The 17,610-nt window shown below is 41.6% G+C and overlaps 1 protein-coding gene across 5 annotated transcripts in view; it reads right to left on the bottom strand.

Moving 5' to 3' along the window:
* Positions 1–17,610, bottom strand: part of NRCAM (neuronal cell adhesion molecule) — a 282,657-nt gene that overhangs the window by 60,654 nt on the left and 204,393 nt on the right. For 2 of the 5 annotated variants that reach the window (XM_042964240.1, XM_042964247.1), the window contains exons 5-10: positions 12,381–12,486; positions 10,061–10,257; positions 8,514–8,636; positions 3,115–3,285; positions 2,327–2,383; positions 181–292 (exon numbers count right to left, since the gene is read on the bottom strand). In XM_042964240.1, the coding sequence (XP_042820174.1) occupies positions 181–292; positions 2,327–2,383; positions 3,115–3,285; positions 8,514–8,636; positions 10,061–10,257; positions 12,381–12,486 (766 nt within the window). Of the gene's footprint in view, positions 1–180; positions 293–2,326; positions 2,384–3,114; positions 3,286–8,513; positions 8,637–10,060; positions 10,258–12,380; positions 12,487–15,382; positions 15,401–17,610 lie in introns of those variants that run through there. The other 3 variants (XM_042964235.1, XM_042964254.1, XM_042964261.1) reach the window with 3 other exon arrangements.

Raw genomic sequence — 17,610 nt, 5'->3', positions numbered from 1 at the left:
TAACAGACTATTTCACTAATATGAGGTTCATATGGCCTATTTTGAAAATACCTATCATTTTTTTTGATGCTTGATGGGATTCGTATAAGACAATGCCTCTTGCTGTGATATTAATGCCTCTCTACCAACCTACTACGTTTTTGCAAGAAATGTACATCACGACAGAAAGCGTCAACTCACAGCCCCTCTGCGATGCATTCTAGCGAAAGGACATTTCCCCTTAATTCCTCCTTGTTACTGGTGTTGCCTTCTGGAGTTAAAAAGGTTGGTGGCCTCTCTCTATTTGGTTTAGCTGCAAACAATAAAATCATATGGATTAAAAGTTATGAATATGTATTTCTAGAACCACAGTTCACTGCCTAAGACTCTAATCCCTTTTCAAAACCACTTAACACTGTGGAATTTGTTAAACTACACATCCACACTCTGCCTTACGAACAGCCATCGCTCACTCAGTGAGGAACACAAGTAATGTGGTTACGTAAGCACGGATAGTAAGGACTATTTTACTCTTGTGTGTTCTGTTAATTTAGGCTAGGTTTTCATGAATTTTTGGTGGGTTGGAAAATTTTCAAAATGCAGACATACAGGGGAAAGTCACGTTATCAAATTCTCCACCCCTTAAAATTAGTGCTCAGGTCAAAGGGAAAATTAACTATATTCTGGAAGGTGTTAGATTTTTTCTGAAAACTGTGACTATGATTTTGGTCAGGGACAACATCATAGTCAATTCCATCGACTAATCCTGGAGATAAGATCTATGGTGGAGGTCTAAATGTCAAGACCCACAAACTGCAAAGGTTTATGGAAAACAAAACAAAACAAGAAACCTACTGAAAGAGGTCTGGCAAATTGTGCGCCATAAATTAAGAATAATGAATGTCAAATAAATTACAATTGGTTTCATCAATGAAAAAATAAAGAGGGCTCAAGTCAGGCCATCTTCCTTTTTACAGAAACTTTGCCTAAATGTGGCCTTATCTTCTGATGGCCTCTCAGAAACCCTTAAGGTAGGAATTACACCATCTTAAGGTTCTATAACCATTTACAGTTTTCAACACTATTTAAGTGCATTATCTATTTGATGCTCCCAAAATCTGAGTGAAAGGTAATATATACGAGGGGTGCCTGGGTGGCTCAGCTGGTTAGGCGTTTGACTCTTGATTTTGGCTCAGGTCATGATCTTGTGGTTTGTGAGTTCAAGACCCACGGTGGGCTCTGTGCTGACAGGGTGGAGCCTGCTTGGGATTCTCTCTCTCCTTCCCTTTCTCTACCCCTTCCTGGTTTGCACTTTCTCTCTCCAAATAATAAATAAATAAACTTAAAAAACGTTATATGTGAATTATTTTCATTTCTCAGAAGAAAAAAAACCTGAATACCAAGGAAGGTATTATTTGAGAGGACTTAGAATTTTCCTAGGACTTTAGAAATTGTGGAGGAAACCTTATGTCTCTGAAATCACTTTGGGGATGGTTTTGAGGCCCATCTTTACCATAAATATATTAAAATAAAATAAAATAAAATAAGATAAAATGAAATAGTAAGGCAGGAGTTGTGATATGCCTACTCTGGTCATTGATAGTACCTTAATATTTTTTACTTTATATCTCAAGGGTAAAAAGTTAATACAACAGAAATTCTGCCTTAGAGATAATTAAAAGGACCCATATCCAGAAACCACCATTTTCATGGATAGACTATATTTGAGAGTCACATTTCCCTTAAGGAAATGAAATTCTTTTCTTTTTAAAAGAACCTTAATTGTAAATGCTCTATTCTTAAAAAGATGATTTCCACTGGAGACAGTGACTTGGTTTTAAACCAAACTAAGAGAAATACTATTGTTGATCAGATGACGTTGATAATGTCATGTGAAAACACATGGAAAGTGTGATGATTTACTATCAAAATCTGCTTAATGTTAGTTGCTAACGATTACTTTAAGACTTTGATGAGTTAGTATTCTAGCAGGTTAATGCACCTTTATTTGATTAATGAGAAAAGTTTGTGAACAAGACACAAAATGAAAAATATAATTCTGAACATACATGAATGGTTTTTTTCCCCAAATCATGTGAAATGGTGCTTTACATAAAAACAGAGATAATAACTTTCATTATTATACATACACCGTGGAAAATGTTTTAGTGACATGACATAAGCTTATAACTAAATTTCCCAGAAAACATACATTTGTTCCAGCGGTATTAAACACATAACTAGGAATTTCACGAAGATATAAGGTTAAACAGCTATGGAGGTGAAGTTAGTGGACTAAATTCTACAATGAAGGAGAGAAATATCAGTTACAGTCACCATAACTCACCACTATAAAACTCAGTGTCACTCAAATTAGCAGCTATAGTGTCATTCAATTCATCCACTGAAATAAACAGAATATTATGAAGAATGCAAGAAGTAGGGGAGAAGGCACTACATAAAAGTATCGGGCAACAAAAGCAAACACAGCCTCTCTGACCAAGTGCCGTCCCTACCAAGTAAATACAGACTTTTACATTGTACATGACTAACTGATTAATTCACTCAGCCATCCCCCCAACCAGTAACCTAGGAACACACAACTGAAGCCTCAGGACTGCCAATCAAAGGCAGCGTGGATGGGGCGCCTGGGTGGCTCAGTCGGTTAAACATCCGACACTTGATCTCGGCTCGGGTCATGCTCTCATGGGTTTGTGAGTTCGAGCCCCGTGTCGGGCTCTGCGCTGACAGCACTTAGGCTGCTTGGGATTACCTCTCTCCCTTCCTCCGCCCCTCCCCCTCTGGTATACACTCTCTCTCTCTCTCTCTCTCTCAAAATAAATAAAAACTTAAAAAAATTTTTAAAAATAAAGGCATCGTGGGGCATAATGCACACACAAACGCTCAGGATACCAAGTAGATTCAGAAAGTTACCGTGGAAACAACAACGAATGTAAAATACAGTATTTTGGTTATGCGTGCTCTTTATATATCAACACTTCTGTAACTAACTCTTCACGGGTAGTTTCCTTATCAATGACGCTGTTTACTTCAACGTCAGTAGTATTTAATAGTGTATTTTATGCATACTTGTAAACATCATTGCAAGAGAGATGCAGGAGGCTGAGCTCTTACCTGAAATCACCTTGACCGAAATAGGCTGCTTCTGCTGTATGGTTTGAGTATGATTAAATCTGGCATAACAGATATAGTCTTCACGGGTATCCTCCGGGAGAACGTTGGAGAAATAAAGGTCTCCATTCAGACCCTGAGAAACCCTCTCGCTTTGTGGAAGTCTTTGAAAGGCTGGGGAAAGGCAGAGAGAAATCCAGATCATTCCATCATAGAGTGGCCACTTTCCCAACGACCAAGACAGAGGTATCTACTAATAGTTTGGTGAACCTCAGTGGAACGTTTTCCCCTATGAAGCTCTTCAAGTAAAACCAAGTAACGGTAAAAACAACAACAGCATGACACATTAAAACTCCAGCTGTGCCTGCCAGTCCCTAATTTCTCTGCAGCGGGGGCAGCAGGGAGATTAGAATTGCACAGTCATGTGCATTAAGCAAATGTAAACCCAAAAACTGCTTTACAAAAGAGTTTGCGGGACTCCTCCTAATATTTGTATCAGTCCCTAAATGTTAAACACATATACACACATATCTTAGAAAACGCGTTAAAAAAGCTTGTAAGGTGGGTGGCTCAGCGGGTTAAGTGCCTGAATTCGGTTCAGGTCATGATCTCATGCTCATGGGTTGGAGCCCTACATCGGGGCTCCGTGCTGATAGCCAGGAGCCTGGAACCTGCCTCGGATTCTGTGTCTCCCTCTCTCTCTGCCCCCTCCCCACTCGCACTCTGTCTCTCTCATTAAAAAAAAAAAAAAGCCTTGTTAGAATGTTAACTTGGGCAGCCTCTACCTGCCGGGTCAGTCACCAAATACTGTGAGAGCACCTAACCGTGAGCTAGGTCCCACGAGAGGCACCCTGCGTCCCAGGCTCTCTCCTTGTCAGAGCCCGTGGCCTCACTGAAGAATCAGGTAGCACATGGGCAATTAACAGCAGACTGCAGACGAGCCCCTCAGAGGCCGCCCCACCCCCACCTGAGCTACTTTTTCTTTGTGGAGTTACATCACCTTCTACCCTGCGACATATTTTACTTGCCCTGCGTGCAGTTTATGGCGTGTCTTTGTGCCCTAGGATTTAGGTTGCAGGAGGGCAGAGACGGTCTGCTGAGTTTGCTGTCCTGGTACTGAGACCGCACTGGGCCCTTACTAGGGGCTCTGTGATTAAATAAAATTAAAGTCAGCCCTCTGACTTTCCAGGTTCATGCTTAACAGTTTATTTCCCCTCAGGGCCAGTTAAGGAACTGTCCAGCCTCAGACACTGAAGGAAGATTTTCTTTTCTTGTCTCGTCTTTTTTTTTTTTTTTTAAGTTTATTTTTTGAGAGAGGGAGAGAGAGAGAGCACGAGTGGGGGAAGAATAGATAGAGGGAGAGAGACAAAGAATCCCAAACAGGCCCCCAGCTGTCAGTGCAAAGCCCTGTGTGGGGCTCGAACTCACAAGCTGTGAGATCATGACCTGAGCTGAAATCAAGAGTCGGACACTTAACTGACTGAGCCACTCGGGTGCCCCACGGAAGATTTCCTAAGTAGGTGAAAGGTTTGGAGAAGTGAGGCCTCTGATCTATGCATGAATTTACACTGGGCTTGAAGCTTCTGCCCCAGTCCCCAGAGCCCTGAGAGTTCTGTGCCTCTGAAATGAGAGCACTAGGAAACCTGTCCATCCTCGCAGCTCCGGGCCGGGTGTTCTATCTTCTGGAGAATTCTCCAGTCTGAGCCAAGCAGTGGCTCCCCCTGCATAAGGTGTCCCACCTAACATTACACAAAATGCAGAATTCTGATTGAAGGCCTGAAGCTCCTTTGGGCAGGGAAATGCAGAGCCAGAGTTTGAAAGAACACTGGTTAGCCATGTCAGTCAAGTTCTTGGTCAAGATGGGGGTCTGGCGGGTGGTTGGAAACCCATGATTATAAGCCACGAGTCCCCACGGAAGTGATTGTTTTAAAAATAACTCAGGAAAATACGGTACATTTATTGAATGAATACAAAGAGTTAAAGACAAGCACACATTTATTCTTTTCTAATCCTCCTGCTGTATTTTATTACGGATAGGTGTTGGCAGATCAAATTAACGGGAGCAGGACTTTGAGAGGGTGCTAGCACTTGCCCATAGAGTGCCTTTGCCTTATACTTAGAAAAAAAAATGCATGCAGATAGGAATAACTTGACAACGTCATCTTGCAAGAAGAATGCTACACAAATCTGATTTTTTCCCTCGTATTCCAGATGCAATTTCATTTGAAAGGTGAAGGCTTTGCCAACAGCCTAAAATGTATGTAAATTACACAGCCAGCAGTGCAATATGGGAAAAAAGACATATTCTCGTGATTGTGAAACTTTGCATGTATTTGTCTACTTATTAAGTGAAAAGGTCATCATTTCTGAAGAAGAACCAAGTACTGGGCCTTGTTTGGACAGTTGACATTTGGATACTGTTATTTTTGATGTCATACACCGCTCATTTATATTTGATTTGTTGCCGCTTCTTTCTAAACCTGTTAAAAAGCTGTTATGGGGATGCCTGGGTGGCTCAGTCGGTTAAGCGTCTGACTTTGGCTCAGATCATGATGTCACAGTTTGTGAGTTCGAACCCTGTGTCGGGCTGTGTGCTGACAGCTCAGAGCCTGGAGCCTGCTTCAGATTCTGTGTCCTCCCTCTCTCCCCTCCTCCCCTGCTCATGCTCTGTGTCTCTCTCTCTCTCTCTCAAAAATAAACATTAAAAAAAAGCTGTTATGCAGTAACAGGAAAATATGTTTGCTCATTTATGCACTTGTATGTTTATTTTTCATTGCATTGTGAGGTTTTCTTGGAGTAATTTCATAGAAGAGTTGAATATGGCAATTAAATATCAGAGCTAAATTTTCTCTTCAGTAATGTGTACCGTCTGTGAATTCAGAGGAAATCATGTTGCTGAAAATAGACTATATTCCCTACAGATATTTTGCATTCTTTCCCACCATTCCACGTACAGGACTCTTGTCGAGGTCAACGGTGATCTCCATGTTGCCAAATTCAATAGTTGTTTTTCAGTCGGATCAGAAGTTATCTGACCTTTTGAAATGGTTGATTGTTCTGACTTCTCGACACTTGGCTTCCCTTTATCCCGAGGACCCTGCTCTATCTTCTTACCTCAGTGACTTCTCCTTCTCATCTATCTGCTTGGCTGGTTTCTCCCCCAGGTTTCCCTGGGGGGCTCCTGGTCTCTACACCTGGCTCTCTTACAGGCCCCTCACATCCTAAACCCTGGCTTCCCTATCACCAAGCAGAACCACGTGTCCCTTTAAGAAACTATTAGCACAGGAGGTTTGGGAGGGCAGGAGAGGCAGCAAAAAAAAAAAACAACAAACTCCCTCAAGGTTAGGGGTGGAGCAGACATATATTCAAGTGCCTAATGGATGACTCCATTCTCTGTGCCCCGGTTTCCTCATCTAAAAGGAGAAATATGAGGGGCACCTGGGTGGCTCAGTCATCAAGCTCTTGGTTTCTGCTCAGGTCATGATCTCACAGTTTGTGAGATCGAGCCCCACACCCTGTCCTGCGCTGAGAGCACAGAGCCTGCTGGAGATTCTCTCTCTCCCTCTCTCTGCTCCTTCCTGGCTTGTTCTCTCTCTCTCTCTCTCTCTCTCTCTCTCTCTCAAAAACAAATAAATACACCTTAATAAAATAAAATAAAATAAAATAAAATAAAATAAAAGTGAAAAGATGAGAAGATGAGAAGATGCTCATCAGAGAAATGTAAATGAAAACCACAGGTTTAATTACCTCACACCTGTCAGAATGGCTATTATCAAAAAAACAAAAACGAGTGTTGGAGAGGAGGTGGAGAAAAGGGACCCTTCATGCACTGCTAGTGGGAATGTAAACTGGCACAGCCAACACGGAAAATAGTATGTAATTTCCTCAAAAACTTAAACACAGAGCTACTCTACAATCTAGTAATTCCACTTCTGTGTACTTATCCAAAGAAAATGAAAATCAGAGATATATACTCCCCCATGTTACTGCAGCATTATTTACAACAGCCAACATATGGAAGCAGCCCAAGTGTCCATCGACAGATGAATGGATTAGAGAAGAAGTGGTATATATATGTATAGATATATATATACACACACACACACACACACACACACACACATACGTGTGGCATATATATACATATATGTGAGATATATATATATATATCTATATATATATATATCTATATATATATCTACACACACACACACACACACACACACACACACACACACAATGGAATACCACTCAACATTAAAAACGATGAGATCTTGCCATTTGCGGCAATATGGATGGACCCAGAAAGTATTATGCTAAGCGAAATTAATCAGACAGTGAAAGACAAATACCGTACGATTCTGCTTATATGTGGAATCTAAAAAACAAAACAGATACAGGAAACAAACTGTTGGTTTCCAGAAGGAGGAGGGGTTGTAAGGTGGGCAAAATAGATGAAGGGCATTAAGAAGTACAAACTTCCAGTAATAAGTAAGTCATGGGAGGTAATGTACAGCCCAGGGAATAAGTCAGTAATATTGTAATAACTCTGTACAGTGACGGATGGTAACTAGGCTTATCGTGGGGATCATTTTATAATGTATAAAAATATGAAATCACTATAATGTGCACCTGCAACTAACAGGACATGGTATGTTGATTACATGCCAATAAAAAATTTTTTTAAAATAAAAGGTAAAAGAATATAGCAGACATGCTTCATGGGGTTGTTGTAAAAAACTGGTGAGATAACTTACATAAAGATCTCAGCAAAGGGACTGGCACTTAGTAAATACCCAATAAATATTAGTTGTTGTTGGTGATAAAAAAAAACAAAAACTTGAAGGGGCATCTGGGTGACTCAGTTGGTTAAGCCTCCGACTTTGGCTCAGGTAGTGATCTTGCGGTTCGTGGGTTCCAGCCCTGGTCAGGCTCTGTGCTGACAGCTCACAGAGCCTGGAGTCTGCTTTGGAATCTGGGAATTTGGTTTATTTAGAGCAATGTCCAGTTCACAGTAGGTGCTCAAGAAAATCATGTTGCACATGACATGTTGTTTCTTTCAATGAGTATTTATTCTGAGCATCTCTGAAACATTTTATAAACGTTTTATGAATCACGAGAGCTAACAACTTATTGTGACAGCAAATAATCATAAGAACCTTGAAGAAAGTTCATATATTTAAAATTTACAATTATCTGGGTTGCCTGAGTGGCTCAGTTGGTTGAGAGTCTGACTCTTGATTTTGGCTCAGGTCATGATCTCACGGTTCATGAGTTTGAGCCCCACATCAGGCTCCACACTGACAGTGTAGAGCCTGGTTGGGATTCTCTCCCTCTTCTTCTGCCCCTCCCACGCACTCTCTCAAAATAAATAAATAAACTTAAAAACATTTTAAACTTACAATTATCCATCCAGAATATTATAGGTGGTGGTAATCCAAGTGGGGGTCTGCAGGGAAGGACCAGAGACTGGCCATTTCGAAGTGTTATTGGTTCAAGTTTTTCTTTGGTCCACAACGGTGACCCTAGGATATAAAATAATAACTTCTAAGTTATCTCTGCATTGAAAAATAAAAAGAGCACTGGAAAGAAAGACAAAATAAACTTTTGGGGAAACGGTAACTCAGAATTTATAGGCATTAAGATAACAAGGGAATAATTTTTAAATACAATGTTAAAAGTCAAAATGTGATGATTTTCACTCACTGCCATTAATAGTATAAATGCAGACTCAGCAACTCCATGTTTAAAAATCTGTATTATTCAATAAATCATTACGAAGATACATAATAATTTCGCTATAAGCGTGTTCTTCACAAAAGAATGGAAAACTCTAGGGGTATCCGGGGGGCTCAGTTGATTGAGCATCTGACTCTTGATTTGGGCTCAGGTCATGATCCCAGGGTCATGGAATCGAGCCCACGCTCAGCACGGAGCGTGCAAGAGATTCTCTCTTACCCTCTGCCCCTCCCCAGTGCATCCACTCTCTTTTACTCTCTCAAAAGAAAAAAAAAAAAAGACTAGAGAACACCAAATGTCAAAAGATTTGTTAAATAATTGTATATATACACCTGTGAGTATCATACAATATTATATATTAAGTATCTTTATTTATAATAAGATTGATATGAGAATATATATTATCTGCAGGTAAGTCAGAATAGGTTATAAAATAGTACTTCAGAATGAGCTCATTTGGAACACATACATACATATCTGCCTAGAAAACATGGAAAGAGCAGTGGTTACTAGATTGAGTGGAAGGATTTCAAGTTCTTTTTTTGTTATTTGTAATTTTTTCCAATAATGAACACAGGGAATAAAAACAGTTTTTAAAATGACCAGAATTGCAAGTGGTTACTGTTCTTTAAATACGTGCTGTTTAAGTACACGTTGTTGACACACCACGGTAGTAACTACTGTAAAAAGAGCCATAATAATATCGAGGCTTGAGGCCACTCTATTTCCAGTGAATCTTTGAAACGAAAATGTTAATTACCCATTATCCATTTCATAACGAATTTATTTCCATCTGGCTGTCAGAAGTTGGTCCATACACAAGATACGTGAGAAATTAGTAATTTGATCAATTCAGGAAATTGATAATCAATAATTTGATCAATTTATTGTGACAGCAAACAATCATAAGAACCTTGAAGAAAGTTCATATTTTTAAAACTTACAATTATCAGGAAAGAAACGCTTTTCTTACTACTGGTGCTTTTTTTTATTCTGGACTTGCCGAAAAGACATCCTGGGTTGGCAAAGCACTGGGCTGAGGAACTTAGGGTACAGTGAAAAGGAGCTATAATTTTCATGCAAAACAAGGTGAGAGTATTAGAATCGATGGCACTGCTTTCTTGTGCCAGCATCTGGATGAAGTGACAGATGCTGAGTCTCAGAGCCACCTTTTAAATACGGTCCTGTTGGATGGCCAAGTCCCACTTACTGGATGGACGGACAACAATATTATTAGAAATTGCTGCTCCGCGTTCGTTCCTGGCTGTACATTGATAAACCCCTTCGTAGGTCTCTGCTTTCCCTTCATTCATGATGTTGATTGTGAGGGTTCCTGAGCCGGGCTTCATGGTGACCAGAGGGTCCTTATCTATGTCAAAATGAGTCCCATTTCGGGTCCAGGAGAAGCTACCCAACACATAAAGGATTAAGCTTGTTAACAGCCAAGAAAAAACAGGATTACTTACTCTTCAACAAATTCCTAGCAGTTCTGTAGGTTTCCAGAAATAGTAATTAGATGGTAATGTTCAGGAAAAGAGCGACAGTCTCCATACCTAAAATGTTTCACTGAATCGTGACTTAGAAAAAAGTGCTGGCCATACATTTTAAGGTACATGTCTTCACTGGAACTAGCTGAAATCTGTCTCAAGGAAATCATCACACAAATTGCCTGTCATTTTTCAAAGAAAATACAGAAAGTAGGTCTCCAGGGCACGCTCTCTTAGAGTTTTATTAGCATTTTTATTGTAAACTCCATTGTTCACAGAGTTGATAACCTGTCTATAAAATTTTGCCCTGGGCTGCAACGTGACAAGAAAGGCTTTCCCAAGTACTAATACATGTGTGCTTTTGAAAGTGATCAGAGCAGTTTCAAGTTACCGAAATGCAAAGTGTAAGTTGGGGGCGGGGGGCGAAGTAGGAGGAGTTCAGTTGTGTTTTCAAGGTTGGTTATCAAAAGTGGTAACTCGCTAAAAAATACATTTTGAGAATTTTCAGTTCTAGAGATGGTTTTGTAAATTTCTTAGGAAGTATTCCAAATTGCCAACTGAAATTCTTCTTTTTCAGTTTTTTTTTATACAAAAGACTGCCTTATAGAAGTCACCGCGCCCATGTAATTAAGTACTTTATAACTAGTCATACATCAAAGTGGCCATGCTCATACCAAGGCATGAATCTCGAAACTTCACTATGTTTTCCTGGACCACTTAGATTTCTCTTCCCATTGCTTATCCTTGCGTCAGTGGTTGACCCAACATCTGGGGGCAGGCGGTGGCAAGGGATGGGGGGGCACGGAGGAGGCAGGGGCCAGGAATGCTGATAAAGATCCAACAGCCCTGTCCCCACAACAAAAAACTATCTGGCCCCAAATAGTAGTGCTGAGGGGGAGAAATCCTGCCTTACAGGGAGTCGCAGGAAGTATTACGTCAGTGTGAAATGGAAGGGGAACTCCATGAAATGACATCACATTCGGGCTCAGTACCAGAGGTTTCCAATAATATGGCAGAACGGACTGCTTTGAAGCAAACCTCTGATGGATGTTTTTGACATACTTAAGTATTTACCAGGTAATCTTTTTCTCAGATGCCAATCTGTGACAATTGGGTAAGCCTGGCAATAGACTCAGAATTGAAAGATCTAGGGGGCACCTGGGTGGCTCAGTCGGTTAAGCATCTGACTTCGGTTCAGGTCATGATCTCACGGTTAGTGAGTTCAAGCCCCACGTTGGGCTCTGTGCTGACAGCTCAGAGCCTGAAGCCTGCTTCGGATTCTGTCTCCCTCTCTCTTTGTCCCGCCCCCACTCATGCTCTGTCTCTCAAAAAAACATAAGCATCAAAAAAAATTTAAGGAAATGAAAAATCTAGAAACTTTCACTTCCTTCTTACTTAAAAATCCACATTACATTTTAATAATAGTAACCCAACTCTCCTAAACTCCCATATGTTACTGCGGAAGTGACAGTATTTGCTAATCAGCTGAGGGACCTTGGCTACGTTGCCAAGCATTACCAGGCATCAGTTTCCCGTCTATAAAATCTATCAGTTGGACCAGATAACCTCTCACGTCTCTCCCACCTCTAAAATGCTGTGCAATGCTCATGCCAAGATCCATATGGAGAATCCGGAGTGCTGAGCCCTGCCAAGTCTGAAAACCCACTTAGGGCTATTTTATAGACCTCTCCAGAGCAAGCACAGATCTTTGAAGTCACTAAATTCAACTTCCTTATTTTACAGATGAAGAAACGAGGCCCAGAGAAAAATGGGTGCGTCCATGTTACAAGGGCAGGAGAGCCATTAGAAGAAGGCTTTCCTCCACATCTTGCTACCATTTTTTGAGCATTTTGTGAAGGGTGTGAGTACAGAAATGCAATTTATGTGGGTTTCCAAGAAGAACACTCTGACTTTTATTCATCAGAAAGACAAAACCATGAGCCTACACATGATACTTCAGAGATAGGCAGGACCTGAAATTAACTTCAATATTAATAGCGATATTTATTTCCAGTTGTGGAACAGAGCAGAAATCACACCCACCTTGGAGGAGGCTTCCCTTTGGCCTCACACTGGATCACAATATTCTCTCGAGGGTCAATAATGTAATCTTTTGGAGACTGTTGAGTAATGGTTGGAGGCTGTACCACTTAATTGTAGAAAGAAGAATAATGTAAATAAATCATTTAAGATCATCGTAAAAATCATTCTGTCTATATCCAAGTCACCCACCCCACACTAAATATGCTCCAAATGCTTTTAGCAATTTCTACGGTGGCAGCACAAACCTCATTAGATTTTCAGCGAAACGTCTCCTAAAACTCTGAAGTCAAGGCACAACTTCCTTTTGGTGACTTTATATGGACTCACAGAGCCCATTTTCCCCAACTAAGAGTTTGGAAAAACAATCACCAAGACAAGCTTGATATTAAGACAGTTTCTTTTCTGATGTAACAATGAGAAATTCTTCTGATTTTTTTGGCTCAAATAATGCTTCTTAGTAAAATTTAAGTTAGGAGGTAAACGGGCATTTCTTAGGAGAGAGTAACTGACTTATAGTTCATTAGTGTGCCAATGTAAATTAATATACATTGGGAACAAATCAATTTGAGAAGTTACCATTTAAAAATGGTTAAATCAGAGAGTCGGCATGTCTTATTAGAGGCAGGTGGTAGGTGACTACCAGCAGCAAAGATAAAACAGTCTCCTTTAGAAGATCAGCGGAATTGGGATGTGCTGTTACAGGAGACAGCATTTCTGTTTTGCTCTTTAAAGGGTTATCCGATCATTCATTTTCAAATCGTATGAGGAACATTCTGAGTTCTGACCCAGAACAATTAAATCCGAAGGAAGCTGGTATCTGCATGTCCAGTGCTCAAGTTACTCGTAAGATCACCACGTCCTTCGTGTGAAATCAGAATCACAGAATGTAAGAACAGGAAGGAAGTGGGGAAATAATCTATTTCAACCTCATTTGTTGCTCAGGGCAACAAAATGGCTTGACTAGGAAGGCACATGGCAGAGAAGAGAACCAAACTCTCCCTGTAGGAGCCACTGCCTTGTACGATGCCAGGGAAAGCCATTTACACAGACCAGTGGTTTTCAACCTAGGGTCCCCTCAGGGGACACAGGGCCATTCTGGAGGCCATTGTGGTTGTCACCACTGGGCGGGGAGAGTGGTGTTGGGCAGAGGCCAGAGATGCTGCTAAACACCTTACAGGACAGTCCGCCCCACTCCCACTGCCACCTAGATCATTTCAGCTGTTCATATTCCAGCTCTTCCCTTTCCTCTGTGCCCATGCTCTGTGCTTTGTGAAACCTCTTCCACCTGCCAACCGATCACTTCCTGAAGCTTAGTAATTGCCCTCTGCTCTTGTCTTTCTTTACCGTGGTTAATTGTTGCCAGGGCTAACTTTACCGCTTCTGCGCCTAATGTCCTATGCATCTGCAAACGTGTCTCTGTTCGCTTGTTTTGTCTCTGGTCTTGCTGCTGTCCACACAGACACGACAATGCTGGCTCTGACTAAATATCCGAATAACACCCAAAGGACAGATGAAAAGCAGAGCTCATGACTGCCCTCTCTTACTGCGCACCTACTAAATGCTGGATACTCAGCACTATCATTTCCTCCTCCATTTAGCAAGAGCCGCCCCTGTCTCCTGCTCCCACTCAGCCGGCTGCTCGTCCTCACCTCTGCCACCTTACAAGGAACACTCACTCCTGCTGTCCTATCAGTTCCCGGTGCTGGTTAGCACTTTGGTCTGGGGGTTAAGAACCAGTCTGTTTGCTTCTTACCAGCTGTGAGACTTCAAGCCAGTTTCTTAACTGCTGCAAGCCCTTAGTTCCTTAGAGGGAAAATGGGGCTTAAAAGGGGTATCTATGGTGTCTACCTCCAAGGGTCACCAGGAGGATGAACTTAAAGAACGTGTGTAAAATTCTTAGGGCATGTCAATACTGTAGTGGTTCAGCGTTAGCTATATGTAAATTATGATCACAATCATTTTTATTTGGACCAGCTTCATCTTTGAGTAATCTTTTAGGCTCCGGGAGTATAGAGTTTGGGATGACAGACAGAAGCCTGGAATTTCACACCTGAATGGTGGACACCCAGGTGGCCGATGGGGGGGGGACTGTTGGGGTGACTCAGTCCAATTCCTCGTATTTTTCTGCAAGTGACAGAGGTCTGTCTGGTGGTTTCAGACCCAGAGCTTGTGTTCACACGTCTGCAGGAGAGCCCATTCAATGCCATTTCTGACCTGCCAGGAGTGTACTGCGTACCCACACCTCTGAACAGCGCGTAGGTCCCCTGGCAACGAACAAATGCTTCGAAGCGATAGGGGGAAAGGTGATTTTACATGGTTTTCCTGGTTAATCCAATCTCAAAGGATTTAAATGCCTGAAAACTTTTTTTTTTTTTAACTATTTTTTAGGTAGATACTAGATGCTGCCCCACTCACTGCCCAAGACAGCAGAAGTTTTGCTTAGAGCAAGCCACTCGGAGACGATGTGAGCGGGGACTGCTTATTTGTCATTTGCACACTTGAAAACAATGTTCAAATTCACTTGAATTTGGATGGAACGCTAGTCCATACAGTCCTCAGGCCGAAGAAGTATGGCAAGGCGTACATATGGCTGCTGACTTGGGTGAAGCCTATGCATATGTGCTCACCTTCTGAAAGATATCAAAAGACAAGCCTTAAGCCCAACAAGCATTTAGTGGCATTTAGAACCAGACAGTAATTCCCTTTAAATTTTGTGAATTTTCTCATTGAGTTACATCAGATGTGAATAAAGCTTGGAAGTTAGTAGAGCAGAATATTGGCAAAAGAAAGAGTAAATACCTGAGTCCTCAGAATTCATGCAGGGAACATATTAAACTTGCTTCTTGGTATTTAAATGCAATGTTTAGCCATAGTAAATGCACATGCTTAAAACGACGTTAGTCACAAATCATAAAGTTGTGCATTCAATTCACAGCATTAATTCAAAAACAAAGACATGGTCAAGTTTTCACACTGCCTAGTAATTACAGAAAGACACTTACAGTCTTCAAGAAGTTTTGCTTTTTCCCCATCAATATCAGCAGGTGAGTGGGCAAACAGGATTAAAGAAAACCAGATGTTAGTAATAAGAACGTTAGAACCCTGGAGACCAAAGGGGTATCTCGTCTATTTGGTTTGACCTAAAAAATCAGTACAGTGAAAATGGCAGTTGTGGAGTCGTAAAAGGAAGACACTCCCAATAATGGTTTTGTTTCCTCCTGTGGCAGCGATCCCACATAAACATGTGGAAGAACAAAAGGAATGCTGTAGGCAAAAAAAAAAAAAAAAAAAAGGATTCTTCTAGGAATGGGGATGGCTAATTCCATTCCATACATGTTGTGCCGGACAAGTAATTATGTTCAATTTGAAAAATAGCTGGAATCTGCAATTAATCTGAGTTGTCACATACTGCATCGCGTCTGATCCTATTATCCCAGACACCACTATGCACGTGGTCATAATGCCTAACAATGGGACAGCACTACAGTGACAGTGCTCCATCCGTGCCAAACGCAGCACTGATTTTCAGTTGTTTCTATTTCTGTGGTTCGTCTCCAGGTCGGGAATGGAACTTTTCAGCCGGTAGCATATTTTTGCTTCAGAATCCCTCCTCACCCAAGGGCTGCTAGGACCCACATCAAGGAGCAGCTCATGCAGAAGGGGTGTAGGGGACAGGGGCAGGGAAGAAATTACATTAGCATGCAATTCAAATGATTCTGCAGTGCCGCCTGTCACTTCTACTTGTAAAGGTTAATACAGGAGCGGCATTGTCCGTGACTTTCTTTTCATCATGGTGATGCCTCTTCTCCATTAGCAGCGGTAATTGAGTTAGCCGTAGGTGACTGTTCCCCTCTGATGGTTAGATTAGGCAGTCAGATTAAGGGAGAATATATTTAACACAAGAGAGAACAAAAGCCCATTTCTCTCAAGGGCTTTTGTCTCTCTCCTGGTAGGGCAAATGCTTACTTAGGCAATCCAACTCCAATGGCCTTAGCCAATCATACGTTTTTGTTTTTGTTTTTAACTGAAATGAAGGGCAATGAATGAATACTTTATAATACTTTATAATACTTTAATAAATAAATAACAAGATGTTGCATTTTATCGTCCTTTAGACCATAGATGCGTGGCAAAGGAGGTCTCCAGGGAGCGAGGCAGACCACATCCCTTCTTAATGTCTTCCCACTGGCACTTGCAACATCCTTTGGCAAAAAAATGAAATTCCCGACAATGGAACGGCCCCCAAGAAAGTGCTATCTTCCTTGCACCTTGGAAAGCTTGCCAAGCAGATGTCCTATTCAGGAAGCAAATGGATTTAAAGAGGTCACGGAGATCAACAGTAAAGGATGAATCTGAAGTACAGTAATTGTCCAAATTTGAAATTCTGCTTCCATTGCAAGAGAAGGGACCGGTTGGAATCCAGCATTATCTTTATTGTTCACTGCCAGGCCACCCAGAGAAGGAAGAGCTCAGCATGTACTCTACTATCAGGAAGGGGGGGGCTGGAGGCTAAGACAGTAGTCCCCGCTGTCCCATTTTAAATTGTGTTTTTGCAGATGACTTGTTTTTTTCTCAAAATTTACCTTTTGGTCTTTGATCACATCTTTTAAGCCAAAGATCTTTCTCTAGGCTGCAGATAAGACACACGTCCTACATCCAGACTCCTACTTAAAGGGACTTTTGCCTTGTTGGAATCAAGAGAAATGAACTGGGGCACCTGGGTGGCTCAGTCGGTTGAGTGTCCGACTTCGGCTCAGGTCATGATCTCACAGTTCGAGGGTTCGAGCTCTGCGTTGGGCTCTGTGTTGACAGCTCAGGGCCTGGAGCCTGCTTCGGATTCTGTGTCCCTTGCTCTCTGCCCCTCCCCCATTCATTCTCTCTCTCTCTCTCTCTCTCTCTCTCTCTCAAAAAAAAAATAAAATAAAATAAACATTAAAAATTTAAAAAAAAGAGAGAAATGAATTATGGGTAGTTTGGGGATACTGAGGAGCATGGGGTTGGCTGAGAAAACATCCCCCAATCTTTCCAGAGCACCCTGAGTGCATGACGGGAGAGGGTGGAGTAGTGGGAAGGGGATAAGTGGGGACATCCCCATGGCCGTTTTAAAGTGATTGAGTTTTCTTGAAGGACTGCTTCGATCAAGAGTCGCCTGTTGGATCAGGGGAGCCCACAATTCGCTCCTTTTCCATCCCCCCCCCCCACATGGTATACAAAAGGCACCTGAGGAGGA

The sequence above is a fragment of the Panthera tigris genome, chromosome A2 (assembly GCF_018350195.1).
Source record: "Panthera tigris isolate Pti1 chromosome A2, P.tigris_Pti1_mat1.1, whole genome shotgun sequence".
NCBI lineage: Eukaryota > Metazoa > Chordata > Mammalia > Carnivora > Felidae > Panthera > Panthera tigris.
Note: the sequence above shows the minus strand (reverse complement) of the source record. Positions and strands in the feature narration are given on the sequence as shown.